An 18,621-nucleotide genomic window follows, 5' to 3' on the forward strand; every position below is an offset into this window, starting at 1 on the left:
ATGGTGATGGTCTCTTATGTAGTGATGTCCGAGGGCACAAAATATTCTGCTCTGGCAATGCTGATCCACAACCCTTCCTCACTTGATAATGCTAAGCCTTCTGATTGTAGAATCTTACAGAACAGTTACTTGTATAATCTAAACATTCTTTTTTGGCCTTTCTTCAACCCTCTCTGACCCTTTTTGAGTGCATTGGTGCCTGCAAATTTCAAGTATGTTGATATTTTCCAACCACAATGACGCTGGTCAGTGCAAGACACGAAAAACAATTCTTTGTTCTCTGTTAATCAAAGTTACAAAAGAACCTAGAAATTAAAGGTGCAGTTAGATAAAACGGTGTTTCTCTGATAAAGATGAAATAACAGAACAGCCTGTAAACTGTTAAAATCAACACCATGACCAGCTTCCTGAACTGTTACTTAATATACTACTTACACATAAGAACATATATTTGATGCTCACATGGATGATTTTCCTTTTTATAAGTAAATCTTTTCCCATAAATATTAATACTTAGTCAGTAAATAATATTTTTTTGCTTCTCTGCAGCTGATGAAAATGTAAGTGAACCTCATGATGATTTGTTTGTTGCATTAATTTGTTGATACAGCATTCAACACTTCCAAGAAAATCATCACTGGTCTCTGATGTTATTAAAGCACATAAAAAATGCTATGATGTATCTTTTTCCCGAGTCAATTCAAAGTGATTCTTCACTAGTTCCTTAGATTTTTGTATTTCATGGCAAAGTTGAACCCACAGGGAACTTCTTTTGAGCTCAGCATGAGGAGAATGAAACAATTTCAGAACCTTTTCTTGCCGTTCTACTTTGATATAGCAAGAAACTGAACCCTTGAAGGGCGTAAATGTGTGGGGTATAGTAGCACGTGCGTTCAAAAACTTTTTTTTGTTTGCACGTGTTTTTGTCACAGAAAATAAGCTAAGGCCATTGAGTTTCAGGTAGTAAAAATGTCTTCACTTTTGGGACCCTCTGGTGTCCCTCAGGTCAAACTGACCTGGGACATATTTGGAGCTTTAAAGATAATTCTAACATAAAATTTTACTTCATAAACTATTAACATAAACCATTATCTATGATAGATAGATTAGATTAATAGATGGATGGACTAAAAATTAAATCATTCCCAAACACTGAACAAATAGCATCTTCACAGCACCAAAGATCGATAAAGACATCCAAAGAACCCACTGTCTTGTAGAAACAAAATTCCAGTGAAACCCTCGACATACGTAGATTCCTAAGGATCGGCACAACATCATAACCTGGTGTCTGGTTAACTTTATTCATTCGATTTAAATAAATAGCAAGTTTTGCCTGCCCAACAATAAAGTTAATCAAAACGACACTTTGTGTTACGTTTTTGACTGTAAGGGAACCCAAGTATAAATCCTCCACTGAAGATCTCCTGTCCTTTTTGTCAATGGTGGTTTGTATAGAATGCTCCAAACTGGCTTACTCTTTCCATCAATCTGCATCTTATCTCTCCACACTGTATCAGGTCTATCTTTTAGTTGTTTCTCATTCAGAATCTTTACCACTTTGTACATTACTTTCCCATCAGCTGAACGCAGGTTAAGGTTGCCATGGATCCCTAGGTCCAGCAGTGGACTAGTGTAGCTGGACTCACGGAAACCAGGACTAAAAACAATGTCAGGAAAAGGATAATCATCATTGGGCTGAAGGTTACCTGAACAGTACCCCTCTAAGAGGGCCCTCTCCCCACCATTCAAAAGTGCAGCCATTTTTTCTAAAAGCCTATAAGCATACCTCACAGACCTCAATCCCAAAGAAGAGGCAAAAGCCTCTGCATCCTGTAAACCGTTCCCAGCTTTTTCAACGACATGTTGCAATTGAAAGCAGTTACACGCACACAATACATTCATCAGTCCTGGGGTGTCATCCCCACACAAATCAAAATGAGCCCCCAAGATGACCGGTTCTTCAAGCAACCAATGTAGAGAAACCACTGGATTCAGCCAGCGGTGCTTGATGAGGCCCCAGACCTTTAAGCAACTCTGGTAGAAGGGTGACAGTCCACGTATAGCAAGTCTCTTATGATCCACTAGGAGCAAGGCACAGTCCATTCTCAGCGTGTCCACCTCCCACAGAATAGCCAGCAACAGGGGGCGCCAAACCATACTTGCTGGCCCCAGCAAAAGTTTCTGGATAAACTGTAGGCGGAAGGTGGCCTTTCTGCTTGTCAAGTTGACTAGGCCCTGCCCACCCTCATCCTTGGGCAGGAAGACCACACTCTGAGGGACCCAATGGAGCTTGTCCCAGAAAAAGTCAACCATGAGTCTTTGGATTTGGGCCAAGAGTCCAGCAGGCGGTTCATCACAGGCTAACCTGTGCCACAGCGAAGAAGCGACCAAGTTGTTGATCACCAAGGTTCGCCCCCTACAGGACAAACGGGGAAGAATCCATTTCCACCTTTCCAGACGACCCTTGACCCGATCCACAGTGCCCTCCCAGTTCTTCTTAGGAAAAGCGTCATGACCCAAAAAACCCCCAAGGTACTTAAAACCATTCCTTTTCCAGATCAGCCCACCTGGCAAGCTGGGGGGGGGGGGGGGGGGGGGGGGGGGGGAGTTTACGAACATCATCATCACAGGTGACAACTGTTACATCATCAGCATATGCAGACACATAAAAGCGGCTGTTACAGTCAGGAAATGTCAGACCATTCAATTCAGATCGCAGTTTGTGAAGCAATGGTTCTATAGCCAAGGAATAAAGCATCCCTGACATAGCATAACCCTGCCTAACACCCCTACAGACCTTAAAAGGAGCGCTCAAACCACCATTGACCTTAAGCACACTCTCAATGTCTCTGTACATTGTTTTTATCATGGCACTAAAACCAGGGCTAAAGCCAAAAGCATCTAACGTTTGCCAAAAAGCTTTTTGTTGGTCTAATGAAATCAAGCCAGCTTTAATGCCATTTAAGTGAGAGAGATCCAGAAGATCGCGAACCAGAGCAATATTATCAAAAATTGACCTCTGTGGAATACAGTAAGTCGGATCGATGTATACAACTTGTCCAATTACCCCACGCATTCTTGTGGCCAAGGCCTTGGAAGCTATTTTAAAATCCACACACAGGAGAGAAACAGGACGCCAGTTTGCTATATTTCTTAAGTCACCCCTCTTGGGTAGTAGTTCAGGGAATCTCTTTTGTGCTATGAAAACTCCTATCATCTGTCAGTGGGGACCAAGCTGGGACCCGCTACATATGCATGTATATTTGTGACACACTGCTAAGTAACAGAGAGCCTAGTCATGTTTTAAATTGGGTCCTTTGATAGGATGTCACAACACAGGTGCGTTAGCTAGGTGCCTTTTTTCTATATTTTTTTCTAGAAAGTCTGGAGAACTATTGCTCAGGACCACAAAGATTACAAGAAAGACTGGCTGCTTAGAAGCTAAATCTAAAGAAATGAGGGTAGAGGGTAGGATTTTAACCCTTGTGTCCTCCTCAAATTTACTACCCCCTGGACATCTTTGTGGCAAAAATGTACACACACTAAGAATCTGCTAATAATAAATCATCATACATACATTTAGAGTGATTGGAGTCATGTAATGTCAAAGATTAACAACCAAACTAATTTGATTGCATTAGTGTTTTTTTATGGAGTGCCTCTAGACACCTGCGTGGCCAAAAACACCTCGTTGATTTCCAGGAAATAGCACATAATAAAACCAGTTTCATAAAAGCATAAATTCTGTAATGTGAACATGCATTTTAAAGAAAAATGGTGATATCTGAAATTTTCACTGCATTCCACCTGATTCAACATTTCCCCAGCCAATTTTACCTAAAAAAAAAAGGGGGGCATAAGGGTTCAAATAATTATGCTGACAAGAAACTTCAATTACAAATGAATTACTTAAATTACAGAAATGTTACTCAAAGTACTTTCTTCAGCTTTAAAATAATACATGCAGCCATAAACATTATGTGGTATGGATTTTTATTGTGCTTTAAACACACTTTTACAGTCTTGTAGATAAGAAATATACTATAAGTCACTATGCTTGTTATAATTCCATTGATTTCTCAAAGAATAAAACAGTACTTTGTCAAAAAGACAATATCTTGATTGTACATTCACAATTTAAATTAGTGCAAAATCATTTTGCCTGTTGACTTGGATGGTTCTTTGGAAAACACATCTTTTGGTTGTTATCTTACAACCAGACCCAGTGAAACCTGCTCCTGCTACAATAATACAAAACAAAAAATAACAACAACAAAAAAAAAAAGAGGAAATGCTCTTTTTTCTAGTGAACTCTGCAGAAACATGAGAGCACAGAAAAAAGTTTTTGGTCCTCATTAGTCAAGATTTAAAAGAAAAAGAAAAGCTGGTTAAAAACTGCTTCAGTATTCAAGGTTTTCTTTGCTTTGCTGGCAAGGTTCCTGCAGGACATTCATGAAATGGTTACGTTTAAAAAGACTGAAAGCTGTCCCGTAAACAGCAGAAGTCTCATGTCTGTTGTTTGGTTGTGAAAAATACAGTACAAAAGCAGTCTTTTGTGTCATAATCCGATTTGATCGTCTCAGACGCTGACAAAAGCTATGAACAGATAAACAAGTCTAACAACCAAATATACAGCATGAAAAAAAAAAAAAGCGTCTCACATGCACAGAAAAAAGATTCACACAGCAGCACAAATACAGAGAATTTTCAGCAGTTTGAAAAAGCAAAACATAGAAAATGCAGTGATGTGACAGTGAACAGCTACCACAGTACATTCATCAAGCTTGAGTTTCTGTTGTGGTCAGCGTCCATATTTCAGGAAATCAAGGCTGGTCCAACCGTCCTCAGAGTCTCAGTTGATCCTTCTGTCAAGCAGGAGAACTTAAGATTTTAATTCCTTTCTTTACCCTACAGCTGTTTAGCCAAGTTCTTATTTTAGTGGATGGCTGCTGCCCTAAAGAGGCGCACATGGAGCTATGACAGCAGAGACTGAACCTGCTAAACCAAATCTCATGGCAAATGGATCCAAATGGATTTCTTTAAGGAAAAATACTTCCCTCTTAATGTGCTGCTTTGAATACAAAGATCATAAATCTTTTCCAGTTATTACAAGAGATTTTTGTAAAATGTATGCTTAATTATGGTGTATTAGTTGTTGGGTGTATAAAACTGTGGCCCCAGCCTTTTAGCATGCCACTAAAAGTGTTAACAATTTTACTTGTGTTGGTAAAAAGTAAACTGAAGACAGTGTTTACCACCACCTCCCCGGGGTAACATTTGTTTAATCTGTTACAGAAACAGCTTTACAAAAGCAACCACTTCATCTGGCTATAATTGATGAGGATGTGATAGAGGCCTGCTTTTGTCTACCATTAACATTCTGCCAGGAGGAGTAGGATGCATTTCAAGTGGTAAGTCAGCCACAATCAGAATGTTTACAAGATACTAAAAGAAGCTAATTATTGTCTCAGTCAAACCGAATGTTTAAAATTCATGTAAACATGCTAGTTTGACCAAATTCAAAGCACTCAAAACCGGACTGACACACCAAGACAATAAAATCGTTCGTGCATGTATTCGTTCAACTAGACTCAAATGGAACCAGGGGCTCTGTACATGCATCTTTTTGCAAAAATAGTACAGTGTTTCCAAATAAAGCTGCTCCCATTCACATATTTTTCTGTGTATGTTGTCAGACTGCTGAATGTGTCAGACTGAAAATTCAGCCGTTTAAGCCTGAAAATCAAAGTTCAACGGTGTGAGAAATCATGTTCTCAGACCGTCGCTCTGCTCTAATAAAATTCAGATTTCATAACATCACCTGACAAAACCACCATTTAACTAACTCGAAGACAATATCTGCGCTGTGAATTAGGCTATACTCGGAAGTACAGTGATGTCATACAGCGTCTGAGCATCTGACAAACTTCAGTTAAACGAATCGATTCATATGAAAAAGAACAAGGACGAGTAGTTCAGTTCAATGGCAAAGTCTGGGAATAACTGCAGTTCGACTTAACTCAACTTTTAAAGTTTGGCTGAAACAGCAACATTAACTAAAAAAGATGGGCCTCAATTTATTAAACAAGGACAACACGGCTTTTTTATTGCAAATATTTCTGTGTCTATCAATATTTTACAAGAAAAACATTTAAACCAGGTTGAAAATTGTCATTTTTCTTTAAACTGCTTCCTAATTTCTTTAAATGCAGGGACAAGTCTTTTCATTTATGATTTTGGATAAATTTTTCTAATTTACAATTCAACGTATAGGTGAAGTCTATCCACCAGGACAGAGTAAAAAAAAAAAAAAAGTGGAAGCCTCATTATGAAACTTAACTTCTCTGCTGTGAGGCTGAAGAATTTTACATCCTGGTCAAACTTGCAAGGCGACATCTAGCAGGGATTTCAAAATGTGAGAAATACAGGCCTTGGACAGCTTAGCTTCTGTGAGCTACTGGGAGAACCTGTCAAACCAAAGCGCCAGACTCCAGCCCACCAGCAGAAAGTCCTCCACTCTTGGCTGGTGCTGTGGGTCCCACTGCACTCCTTATTAATCCAGGTCCAGGACCTGCTCACCAATAATGTCCAGGGCTGCTGAGGCCTTCACAGAGCTTCCTGCAGAGCCGGAGTCCACAAACATCCGAGGTATGTCATTTCCAAAGTAGATTTTGCTGTTGGCTGCAATGGCCTTGTACTTCATTAGCTGCAAGTACTCAGGAGTTAACTTGACCTGTGAGAGGAGCGACAGGGTTGAGATATGTGCAGGAACAGTGTGGCCTTTCCCCGGCCTGTTTGCTCAGGCTTAGCTGGGATGAGAATTTCTGTTGTCTCTTTACCTTATTAGCCTCTGCAGTTCTATGCGCCGTGTAGAACTCTGCATCGGCCTTGGCTTTCTGCCGGGCCAGGTAAGCGTCGTCTATCAACAACAAACAAACAAACACTGTCAAGAGTCAAATGTGATGTAGGTGCTGACGGCCACAAATAAGCCTCTGACCTCAACACTAGCTTCAAGACTCATGCTGCAAAGCAATGCTGAAAAACATCTGCAGTTTCTTTTAAATTAGAATGAGCTCTGATACTCTACTCTACGTCCTCATTTTAGTTTACGTGTTCCTGGTCGTTCTTCTCAGGAACCGTAAGTGGTGACTCAAAGTGAAGCTGATGGTTGTTGTTTAATGCAGCAGTGAGTCAGCATGCAGGACTGTGGAACCAGAATATCTTTTCAGCTGTTGTTCGTGCTTCTACATGATCCGAGTCCTCTTTCTGTAAAAGTGGCAAATGAAATCTGCTCTTAAAGAAGTCCACAAGGGACAAAAAGTTCGATTGTGCTTCATTTTAGATATGAATCCGAGTCAAAGAGCTTCTGCCTGACAAAAGTAAAAGAAAAAGATGTCTTTGCATTTTATAGTATTAGAAGACAATCTTTCACTCGTGGTCTGCCATCTCTGTTTTTCAGCCTGGACCTGAGCCCAATGCCAGTGGTGGAGACAAGACTGAACATGTGATTGGAAATGTACATGTACTCAGTGGGGTAGAGGCTTTGACTGATGACGGTTTCATGCTGGGGGATGCAAAGACTCACCAGGCTGTTCATTCCAAGTCCTAATTGTCCATGTGTGATGCAACTGTGGTTCAGTTTAGTTGTGCTTGTACTTGGATTGTTCTGGTTGAGAACACGGTTTAGCTTTACAAACAATGAGCATCTGCAGTTGAGTGTTACTTGGAAATGTGTGGGAAAGACGCATTGGAGCACTTTGATAGCTCCCATGTTTACAACTATGAGAGGACTCATTGACAGTAACCCTGCTGCTTTATATTGCTGACAGCTGTTCTTAGTCTTTCTCATACATGAAAGCAGAGCTTTATTACAGCAAGCAGTGCCTTTTAACTCTTTCCCATTAGTGATAGTTAAAAAAGACAGCAAACAGATTGGGGAAGATGTAGTGAGAACTCTTCAGATGGCTGTCTTTAGGAATTAAAGATTTAGAAAAGAACTGAAAGAATAACAATTAAATGAGGTTAAAACGGTTATATGAACATAATTCTGTCTTATTTGTGTCACATTAACATTCAAACCATACTGAAAGATCAGAAAAGGGTTGAGATTTTCTAGTTTGCCTCAGGACAGCCTTCCCGTTATCCGCTGATACCAACCTTCAATCCCAGAGATCTTCTTTTCCGTTTCCTTCTCCATGATTTTCTGTCCAAACTTGATTTCTGCAACTTGTGCCACTTTCTCAGCCTCTACAAAATAAAGAAACTTAGTCCACTTTGAGCCTGCTGTATCTGAAATTGCTGTTTTAGTTTTATTCTTTCCTTTTTCCTCACCAATCACAGCTTTAATCCTCTCTGTCTCTGCCTCTTTCTCCACGACCTTCTGTGTCTGCTGGGAGATCAGCAGCTTCGTCTTCTCACTCTCCCTGAAAACAAACTTTTACATTAAAAGGTTCCCATGTGATTTACTGCTCAATGCAAGTAAGCCTGTTTCTTGGAAACATGGACCAAAATGCTCATTCTGCACACCACATCTGGAATTATGGTGTCAGCTTCGGAGGAAAAAGTCATATTACTAAAAACCAAAAGGAAAAACAAACAAACCAGCGAGACAAAGAGCTGAAATACCAGAAAGATTGTGGTTGACTCAGTCTGAATCACCTTAAATTGCCTGCTTAGAGAAAAGAACAAGTTGGACCCAATACCTCTCAGTTACTTCACCATGCTCCCAGTCCCATCAGTTCCCCTTGCCATTTGTGCTCCTCACTCACCGTCTCTGAGTCTCACAGATCTCATCTGAACACAGCAATTAATGCCAGCTGACAAAAGTGTGACACGAGGATCTTTTTGTGCAGGAGAGCCTCTCGTCTCTTTTTGCAGTGGTGAGCATTTACACACAACAAACTCAGTCAATGTTTAGTTTTTTGCTATGATCTGAAATCTGTCAGTGTGTATGCCTCCTTTGAAGTGCATATCATTTATTGCAAGTTTGAATAGCTAAGCACATGGTTTTGACTAGTGAAGCATGTTCACACACTGTTTTATATCAGTGTGTGAACATGCTGGTCTTCCCAGGCAACAGGACATGGCGGCTGGAGTTGGATGCATAATCAGCTCTATTCATTTGGGTGGGAAAATAAATACACTGAACGGGCTTGTTTTTTCAGGGTTTGGGGGTGGAACTCACATGAGCTCGTAATTCCTGCGGATGCTCTCTGGGATGTTGGGTTTCGTAACACGCACTGCCTGTAGAGCAGAAAAGGAAAGAGAAAGGCACATTTAGATTTGGGAAGAGATAAAAAGGGATTTTCACCACCATGTGAGTTGCTGAAGAAGAAAAGGTAGTTGGATGAGCACCAATAACAAAAACATTCCTGCTAAAATCCTCTAATGTGAACGTCTTTATTTTTCACAAGAGACTGCAGTTGTTATTGCAGCGGTTTCTGGAGAGTTACTGGACATAAAAGGACCTACTGTTAAAGCCCAGTCAAGCATTTAATACTCAGGAGTAAAATGTGTGCATCACTGAGGGTACAGAGAGGAGTCATGGGGGTGGGGGGGGTAAACCAGATTTAACAACATACTGAAACCTTGCTAAATCTGTATGGAAGTGAATCTTGACCATAATTCAAATTAAAATTTTAAGAATGTAGCTGCATTATTGGACTCATAAATAAAATTAGTAATCAATCATTCCATTTGCATTTTTTTCTTCAAGACGGCACATTATTGCTTTTTCGTTTTCATGGTCTGCCAGCAAAGTACTGCCCATGATTCGAAAACGAAAAAGCATTCTGAGCGGCGCAGCAGAGTGACGTCAGCTCTTCTTCAGCTCCCTGCTGACCGAGCTACCCATCTGGTTCGGTAGGGGGCGCTGTGCACACCTGCATTGCATCACATTGCAAATGTGCCGGGAAATTGATTGAATTGCCGGGTCTTTAGAGGACGCATCACAAATCATGGCGCTCACTCAAATTGTGCAAACATTGTTAGAATTATCTGAGCAGGTAGAATCTAATAATATATCTGGGTCTGATGTCTATGGCCGAGTAGAACAAGTCAGAGCTTGGCTGCATACTCTGCCGTCACAGATTTATACATTAATGAGGTTTTCATAGTAAACCTCATAGTAAACGGCTGGATGCTGTGGAGCCTCAAACGAGACGAAGACCACCAACCATCATTGAAAGCTATTCATTAAATGGTTTAAAGATAAAGGAAATAGCGGAGCTGTTCGGCGTAAAGGCCACCAGACAATCGGTGGACGATGCAAAGCAACGGATTGATGTTGCAGACTCCTTATTACTATCATTTGTAAAGGGACCGTGTTCACAACTGAACTTAATTGTTGCCATTTGATGCTTTGTGCCAAAGTTATAACCTGATCATTGTTGATGTGATTGTCACTAAAAATAACTTTTATAACGTAGATCAGCAGCTCCCAAACTAAATGATCAGCGGCTTCCTTCTATGTTCCAACCGGGTTGATGCACCCTCAATCCCCCAGACATTAAGAAACCGGGCGGCGGTTACGCCCGCTGTCCATTCATGGAACAGGGGTTTACGTCCACTGCTATGTCAGACCTTATAATTTGAATTATGGTCAAGATTCGCTTCCATAAATCTGGTGCTGCCCGGACTGAGCTTGCTGTCTCACTGTACCTGTATGATAAGCCCAGGCGCCATGGATGTTAGGTCCTCTTGTAGTGTCAGCTTGAGGTTTTCATCGATTTGATCTATGGGGGGGGTATAAGAAGAGAGTGGTGAGCCCTTTTCAAACATGGAACAATAACTTTAAGACGGTGGTTTCATTTTCTCCAATTTTTCACAGCGAATCTGCTGAATCTCAAAATATACCCAATTATGGCATTATGAAACCTGTCCAACGCTGTTCGAATAGAGAATGACAGGATACTGAGCTGAGTGCCACTTGCATTGCTTTCTAAATGACGTTTCAAATAATTCTTCTTTGGTTGCAGAAGGGTTTATAATTGGCCATTTTTACACTACATTATATAGAAAGACAGCTCGACCAATACAAGATTTTTGAGGCTGACCTCTTAACTTTCAGAAAACAAATTAGAGGGAAACTTAGCAAAGACAGAGACTGACCATCATGCTCTGCACTATTAATGCCAACTCCCCTACAGTCATATAGCCTCTGCTGCATTAGAGCAAAATTCACAGTAACGTTAAACAGTCTACAGTTACAAGATCGCATTTAGTTTACAGGCCTCTGTACTCACCAAACAGACCGATGTAGACCTCCTGCAGGGAGTGAACACTGCAAAACTGGTTGAGTTCATGGTGCACTTTGTTGAATATCAAAGCTTTGTCATAGTCTGCTGTGAAGTTCCTCACAATGTCATACACTGCAGAGGGGCAAACAGGTGCTCAGGTAACAGAACAGCAAAAAGAAACCTACTAATGACTCCGTAATATCTGGAATTTAGGATTAACTTTGTGCATACCTGCTGATGGAACGAGGTAGTTGACTACTTCTATGCGGTCAAAGTAAATCATCACTCCTCCACTGAAAGAAAAAGCAGAAATGAAGCCAGGTTTACCCAAACACCTGTGTGAAATGAAAGGAGCTTTTCAGTCTGGGTGATGATGTGCTGGCTGCCTACGTGGACCACGTAATGAATGGCAAACATCTGGAGACTACACATGATTCAACTTAGGAAAACCAAAACCACAAACCTACCTTGTCCCACATGGTACATTCTTCACCTCATCTGTCTGCAACGTCGTCTGCCAGACAAAAACACATTTGACAAGGTTAATGTGTTATTTTAACTGTTATTTTCTCACATTCTGCATTTCCTTTCTTTGTTTTTCGGGGCAGCATGGTGGGGCTGACAGTAAATCCATCAACACTGCATGAAATCAGGCAACTTAATAAATCACACCAAGGAAAGCTGGTTTTAGACGTGCACACAGGATAAACAGCAACTGGAAGAGTCCTTCTGTACAACCTTCAAAGAAGCAGAACAAAATTCTTAGCTTTGTTCTCAAAGACCCCTTTTGTGTCCACAAAATATTCTTGTAAGTTACATGACCCAACACGAGGAAAATCGGGCCACATAAAACCCTGGTGGAATCAGACCCGACTACTCGAAGGGAGGCGCTTTTTTTTTTGCATGTGCTATGATGACCTAATGAAAAGAGATGGGTTTTTTTTAAATAGCAAAGACTTTGAAAAGTACAAATTTGAGAAATGCAGATGAATTTTGAGGTGAATAATAACTGCAAAACTTTAACATGTAGCAGGTGAGCCAACAGCAGATATTTTCATTTCTCCTTTTTGGAGCAGCAGAGCAATGGCAGACTTCATCCTCCGTCTTCTTCAGTGTAGATTTATATCAGGCTTCTCAATGGTCTCTTTCTTCAGCCTGCGTGCTGGAAAACATCCAGCTCAAACATCTGAACTAGCAGTAAAACTGGAAATGTTTTTTTCATTTTAACTCACATTCCCATTTAATGGCCATATTGGAAGTCTTCTTGGAAATGAGGTGGCTCAAGACTCATGTGAGTGCCGGTAACATGCTGTATGGTCCCTCACCTTTCCTCTTTGGGAGAATACAGCATCCATTATTTCAGTTTCCCCTCAGTCCATATTAAATGAGCTGTGGTCCAGAGAAGACGGCAGTGTGTTTCTGGATCATGTTCACATGTGGCTTCTTCTTTGTATGACAGAGCTTTAACCTGCATTTGTGGATGGCACGATGATCTGTGTTCACAGATAGCGATTTCTGGAAGTGATCTGAGCTCGTGCAGTGATTTCCAGGAAAGAGTCACATTTGTTCTTAATGCAGAGCTGCCTGAGGGTCTGATCAGGGGCATCCAGAACTGATTTATGCTGTGTCTCTTGCACACAGAGATGCTCAAATTATCTGAATCCCTCACATTATGGAGTGTAGATGATAGAATATTCATTTAAATCTTATACTGAGGAACATTATTCAGAAATTGTTCAATTTTTTTTTTTTACCTCCGTACATGTTACTGACCTGTTGCCGTTTTCTTTTAGTACCACTTACTTTTCCAGCCTTTTGTTGTCCCATCCCCCAAGATGAGTCAATATACTTCATGAAACAATCAAATGTTTCAGTTTTAACATTTAAAATATTTCTATGTTCAATTGTGAAGAAAAATTTAATGGTTTTGGGGGGTGGGGTTGTAGACCTTTTGCATTTACACATGTAGTTAATTCTTGTACCTTTTCAATTTTATTTGATCATTTGAAACGGGTAAGTATGAGATAAAATACAGAAATAAAGTCAATCAGGAACAGAACACTACAGACATCCACGCTTGTAGAGAGAATTTATAACATGAACGAGGTATTTTAAGAATTTTGATATTTCTGCATGATCTTAATAAATTCACATCCATATCAAGATGATTGCAGACATATTAATATACATTTTTTCTACATCAAATTGGTGTCAAAGGACAAAAAGAGATTAAGTCAATTTAGGATGTAGTGCAGTCCCACCTGAACAGACTTGTAGGTGGTGATGAATGGAAGCATGAGATGGAAACCGGGGCCACTGGTGGCAGTCAAGAGAGCCCCTCCCCTGCGACACACAAATACAGAAACACAGGTTACTGTTAGAAATGTAAAGGTAGGAATCTGGAAAAAAAAATCTAAATCATTCGAGAGTGTGGTGGCACCCCTCATTCAGAAGGGAAAGTTGTTTCGCTGCTTATGGGGAGTCTAGATTTCACACAGATTCCAGATTGCTGATCAACCAGATTTATCGAAAATATGATACAAGACTTCTGAACTGATGGCATTCACGATAAACAATTTCTGTCTCGACAAGTCATAAGAGATGGGTTTAAAGAGTTCTACTGAACCAAGAAAAAAAGATCATTCAATCCAGTCTGCTATAGAAACACAGCCTGTCTGTGCATGTCATATCAAAATATCTTGAACACGCAGCACAGCACGTGGAGCAGTCTTAATGCACAGCGCACTGTATAACTGTTATATATATAACTGTTAAGATGCTTACGCCAGACACTACTCAAGCAGGAGCTCAACTCTTTGCAGACACACCTTCACAACACACACAATCTCAGGCATTAATTTAAAACACTGCTTCTTGCAGGCTCACCTGTAGTAAACCCCAGTGTGTCCTTCTTCGATCTTGTGCACAGACGCCAAGAGAGCTGCTCCTCCAAGTGCAGCAATTATAGAGAATACGGCACCCCACTGTGCCATCCTGGCAAGCCGACAGTGAAAGACTGCATGTGAAAATAAGCAGACGTGAGTATTAAGACACTCTTCCAGCTACATGTGACTGTAAAAATAGACAACCCTCGGCACCCTGAATAGTGCGGCAGTAACACAAATGAGTTGGCTTCTTGCTCACTGGTTTATCTCCTCTCAGATCAGGCTTAGTCGGGCATCAGCTTGGACTTTGACCTTGTCACACTTAAATACGACTGAGGCTAAAGTTCAGAAATATAATTCATCTGACGATTCATTAAAAAAGAAAAGTGAGGATAACATCTACAACTCTGACATTCCTTTAAATAGATAAATATGAAAAAAATTAAGAGGCAACTGTTGGTTGTTTCGCAAGCTTGAGCCAAGGGTGTCGGATGAGGATCTGCCTCAGCTTTGGCTAGTAAGGATTTGCAAAGAGACAATCTGGTGAACACCTGGCTGAACACCGGGTTTGTCTCCAAATGACTGCCTTTATCAAGCATTCATTCCAATATAATCTTTGAATCAATAAATCATACATTATTAATACACATTTCCTCACAGTAGTTTGGTTACAGTGTGATAAGTCTCCAGCATTTGTTTTTCTTTAGTATGAGTTGGAATCATTTTCCTTGGGGAACAGGTTTATACAGAAATAATCAACGTTACAATCAAATACAAGTTTAAGAGGTTTGTTGTGGCCGTAAAGGGGCAAGAAAAAAATAGATTTAGATAACAGAAATAACTAGCATTATTGTTGAAGCTTGAGAGCTAACACTACATGATAATGAACACATGTTAAAGCAACAAGTGTCACCCGAATGGATGCTGTACCCGTAAAACTAGCAATGCAAGGTAAAAAGTATGATAGTTTTACCTGTGTGCATGACTTAGAAGAAAGTTGAAATAAAATGTCCATTTATTCAAACGAAATTTCGGGTAAATGGGCTTTGGGGCTAACGGCATTAGCATGATGCAAATCAATTTGTATTAAACGTATCAAAGACAGGGACCTGTTTAAAGTTCTTGACCAGCGGATATATTATTATCACAAATGTGTCAAACCTCACCGTGGTGTTAAAGCGTATTACAAAGCCACATTTTGTTGCACATTTTGCTAACGTTGCAAGTTAGCCAAACAACTTCGGCACGTGCCATCCCATTCTAACAAGTTATTGTCTCATTAAACTTGTCCGTAGAGTGTGAGTGAATAGACAACCATGATCGACTTGTGCATCTCGTCTTACCTTTGAAATTTATCTGAGAGTACTCGGACTTCAATAAAGAAAAGAAACAAGCAGCTTCTTCTTCTGCTCTATCACGCTGGACTGCTCGGCATCAGTAGTGTTGTATTAGCGCCCCCCAGTGGACTTATTATCGAACAGCGTCTGTCAGCCGCGTACATATTTGGCCAATTTGAGGCCCCTGGGTTGACATCAAAAGGCATTAAAAGCAGTTCGATCTGAATTTTTCACGCCTTCTTCTTATATCTGTCTGTTTCCGTGTAATCTGATCTGGCAGACCATAGTATAATCTGTCATGGGTAGACATTTGCTCAAGAGTGCAGACTAATATAGATAGAATCTAATGACAAAAAATTATCAGTTTCACTTGTAATAACATTAACATATGTTAACGTTACTGAAGACACTTGGAATTTGAAATCATTATTATTGCATTTATTTATAGCCCTATATCATGTATTTATGTGATAAGACAAAAATAAAAACACCTTATAGACATGGTAAAAAGGTATTTTTTCATGATGAATAAATACTTTTTTCCCCCTCATTTACTAACAATCATATGGAGCCTATTGTTCGGCAATTAATTCACACTTATCTGTATATTGAAATAATTATTTTGAATTGAATGAGAACTTTTAGTGGACACTTTAGGTATATTTTCACCAATATGAGAGTACGATTTTAAACTTAAAGCTGTAAGAATTTTTGCAATGTTGTGTTGTTTTACTAATGATTTTTTACATATGATTAATTCAGGATGTATAAACGAAGCCTATTAAAACCATCCATCCCTTTTCTATACCCACTTAATCCGTCGGTCGGGTAGGCTGGAGCCTATCCCAGCAGTCATCAGGCGAGAGGCAGGGTACACCCTGGACCGGTCGCCAGTCCATCACAGGGCCACACAGAGACAAACGAGACAAACAACCAGCGTAGTGTGGGGGGGAGGACCCGGATGCAGATATTGCAAAGAAAACTTGATTTATTATCACACAAACAAAAAGGAACAAACAAAAGGCACGGCTGAGCCGGAAAACCAAACACAGGAAACTATGACTGTGAATAAATAACAACTGTGAAACAAATAACTATGAGAACGAGTACAGACCAACCTGACAACATGAACGGTGCTAAGGTGGCAAGGATCTGACAAAGAACTGAGGGAACCTGTAAACTAAAATACTGTGGGGAGGTGATTGGTGATGGTGTGCAGTTGTGAAACAAAGACAGGTGACTTGAGTGAACCTAATGTGGCAAGGAAAAAAAAACAGGACAAGAAATAAACCTAAAACCTGAAAACAAGACAAGACAAAAACAAAACGTGACATGACACATACACTCACTCATAAGGACAATTTTAGAGACACCAATTAACCTAACAAGCATGTTTTTGGACGGTGGGAGGAAGCCGGAGAACCCGGAGAGAACCCATGCATACACGGGGAGAACATGCAGACTCCACACAGAAAGAACCTGGAACCCTCTCGCCGTGAGGCGACTGTGCTAACCACCACACCACACACTGAAATATGTCAAATGAAAACATTATCTTAACATTTATTTTCGAATGCTTCAAAGGAGATGTAAGCTGAGAATGTGGAGCCTGACTCAGAACAAACTGGGCTGAGTTTAGGCTGCTGTGTCCATGGTAATGATTGGAGCCACATAGCAGTTTTTACATGGGAAGGTTTAAAACTGAAACTAAAATGACAGATGTTTACACTGTAAGGAACAGAAGTAAATTTACAGTGGATCGTGAAATTATATCAAATTACAATTAAATGTACATTCCTTATATGAACATCAACAGTTATTGGCAATTAACAACAGTAGATAACTATTTCGCCACAAATCGTCGACCCCACCCCCTTTCACTTACTGACACCATTAAAGAAATGGCTGTTGGAATATGAATATCAATTCTTGGTCTGTTCACAAGGAAATATGAGATGTAAAAGCTAAACTAAGTTGTATATTTAACTTCATTCTTGGGGCCTTCAAGCCTTCAAGTGACAGAGTATAATATTATCTGATACAGCTAATTGTCATAAGTGATGATACTAAATTATAAATCTTCATTGCTTCCAGTTTTACTACACAAAGTTATTATGTTACCCATCCAGGATGTACCCCGCCTCTCGCTCAGTGACAGCTGGGATTGGCTGCAGCCCCTCCCTGAGTTGGAATAGAAAATGGATGGATGGAAGTTATCACGTTTCTGTGGACCATTCGTTTTGAACTTGTTTTGGTTTCCTACCTTTTTAGAAGTCATAGAGATTGATGGATGAATGCATATAAGATAATAATTTTTTACCCTTTGACACTGTTAAACTACATTCGATATACTGTTATTCTGTTGTGATATGCTGTCAGCCAAAATATGATATACTGCAAAACAAATAACAGTAAATGCTGTGCAACTATCAGTAAATCACTGGTGTTTCTGTTAACAGCAGTTTATGGTGAAGTTCTTTACAAAGTAAGCAGCAAGTACGAGTAAAGCTGATCAACTTAGAAAATGTGAACAAAAAGGGCTCCAGCGCTTTAATTCCCAGGCTTGCCAATTAAAAATTTCCTCTGAATTCACATCCAGTCACGTGCTAATCGGTTATATTTCAGGGTTAAACTTAATGAAGTCCCTACATTGGGTGGCATATAACTTGATTTCAAAACCAGACAGGTTGTGCTGCAAAGCCAGCATCATTTAAGTAAAACTTTCCTAAAGTGAACAGCAGGTGGGGACAGAGACCGCCCTTGAAGCTCTTTTGAAACCTTTTATTATTGAGAAAGCACTATTGACAAAGCTCAGTCAGTCTGTCGTGAGTTGTGACCTTAAGATTTCAGAACCTTCCCCTGGTGTCTTGCAGCAGAGGTGGCATCAACTTTCATTTGGTAAGATTGGTAATAGACAGATGCAAAAAAATTAAAAATCAATAAAATCTTCCATTCATTCAAGACAGTTTGAAAGTGAAGAAATTCACTGTATTTAACCTTTAATTACCAACAAGCCACCACAAGTGACACAAATCTATTTGGGCTGGAAACCAGATAAATCTGGGAGCTTGAGTTTCATTAGATCTGGCAGATTTTTGACTTTTCATTTGTCTGATGTTGCAAGGCTAGCAACTTAAGGCCTTGACACTTAAATGGCTA

General features: G+C 40.0%; 1 protein-coding gene across 1 annotated transcript; it reads right to left on the reverse strand.

Moving 5' to 3' along the window:
• Positions 1–6,079: 6,079 nt before the first annotated feature.
• erlin2 (ER lipid raft associated 2) lies at positions 6,080–15,554 on the reverse strand. The gene is made up of 12 exons (XM_072388514.1): positions 15,469–15,554; positions 14,127–14,256; positions 13,502–13,583; positions 11,708–11,754; positions 11,472–11,533; positions 11,247–11,372; positions 10,663–10,736; positions 9,188–9,246; positions 8,335–8,426; positions 8,161–8,250; positions 6,843–6,922; positions 6,080–6,736 (listed from the first exon to the last, which is right to left on the reverse strand). The coding sequence occupies exons 2-12, from the start codon at positions 14,231–14,233 to the stop codon at positions 6,557–6,559; spliced, it is 999 nt and encodes a 332-aa protein (XP_072244615.1). The 5' UTR covers positions 14,234–14,256; positions 15,469–15,554; the 3' UTR covers positions 6,080–6,556.
• Positions 15,555–18,621: the final 3,067 nt, after the last annotated feature.

Source organism: Leuresthes tenuis, unplaced genomic scaffold (assembly GCF_036924035.1).
Source record: "Leuresthes tenuis unplaced genomic scaffold, fLeuTen1.0.hap1 SCAF_6, whole genome shotgun sequence".
Lineage (NCBI taxonomy): Eukaryota > Metazoa > Chordata > Actinopteri > Atheriniformes > Atherinopsidae > Leuresthes > Leuresthes tenuis.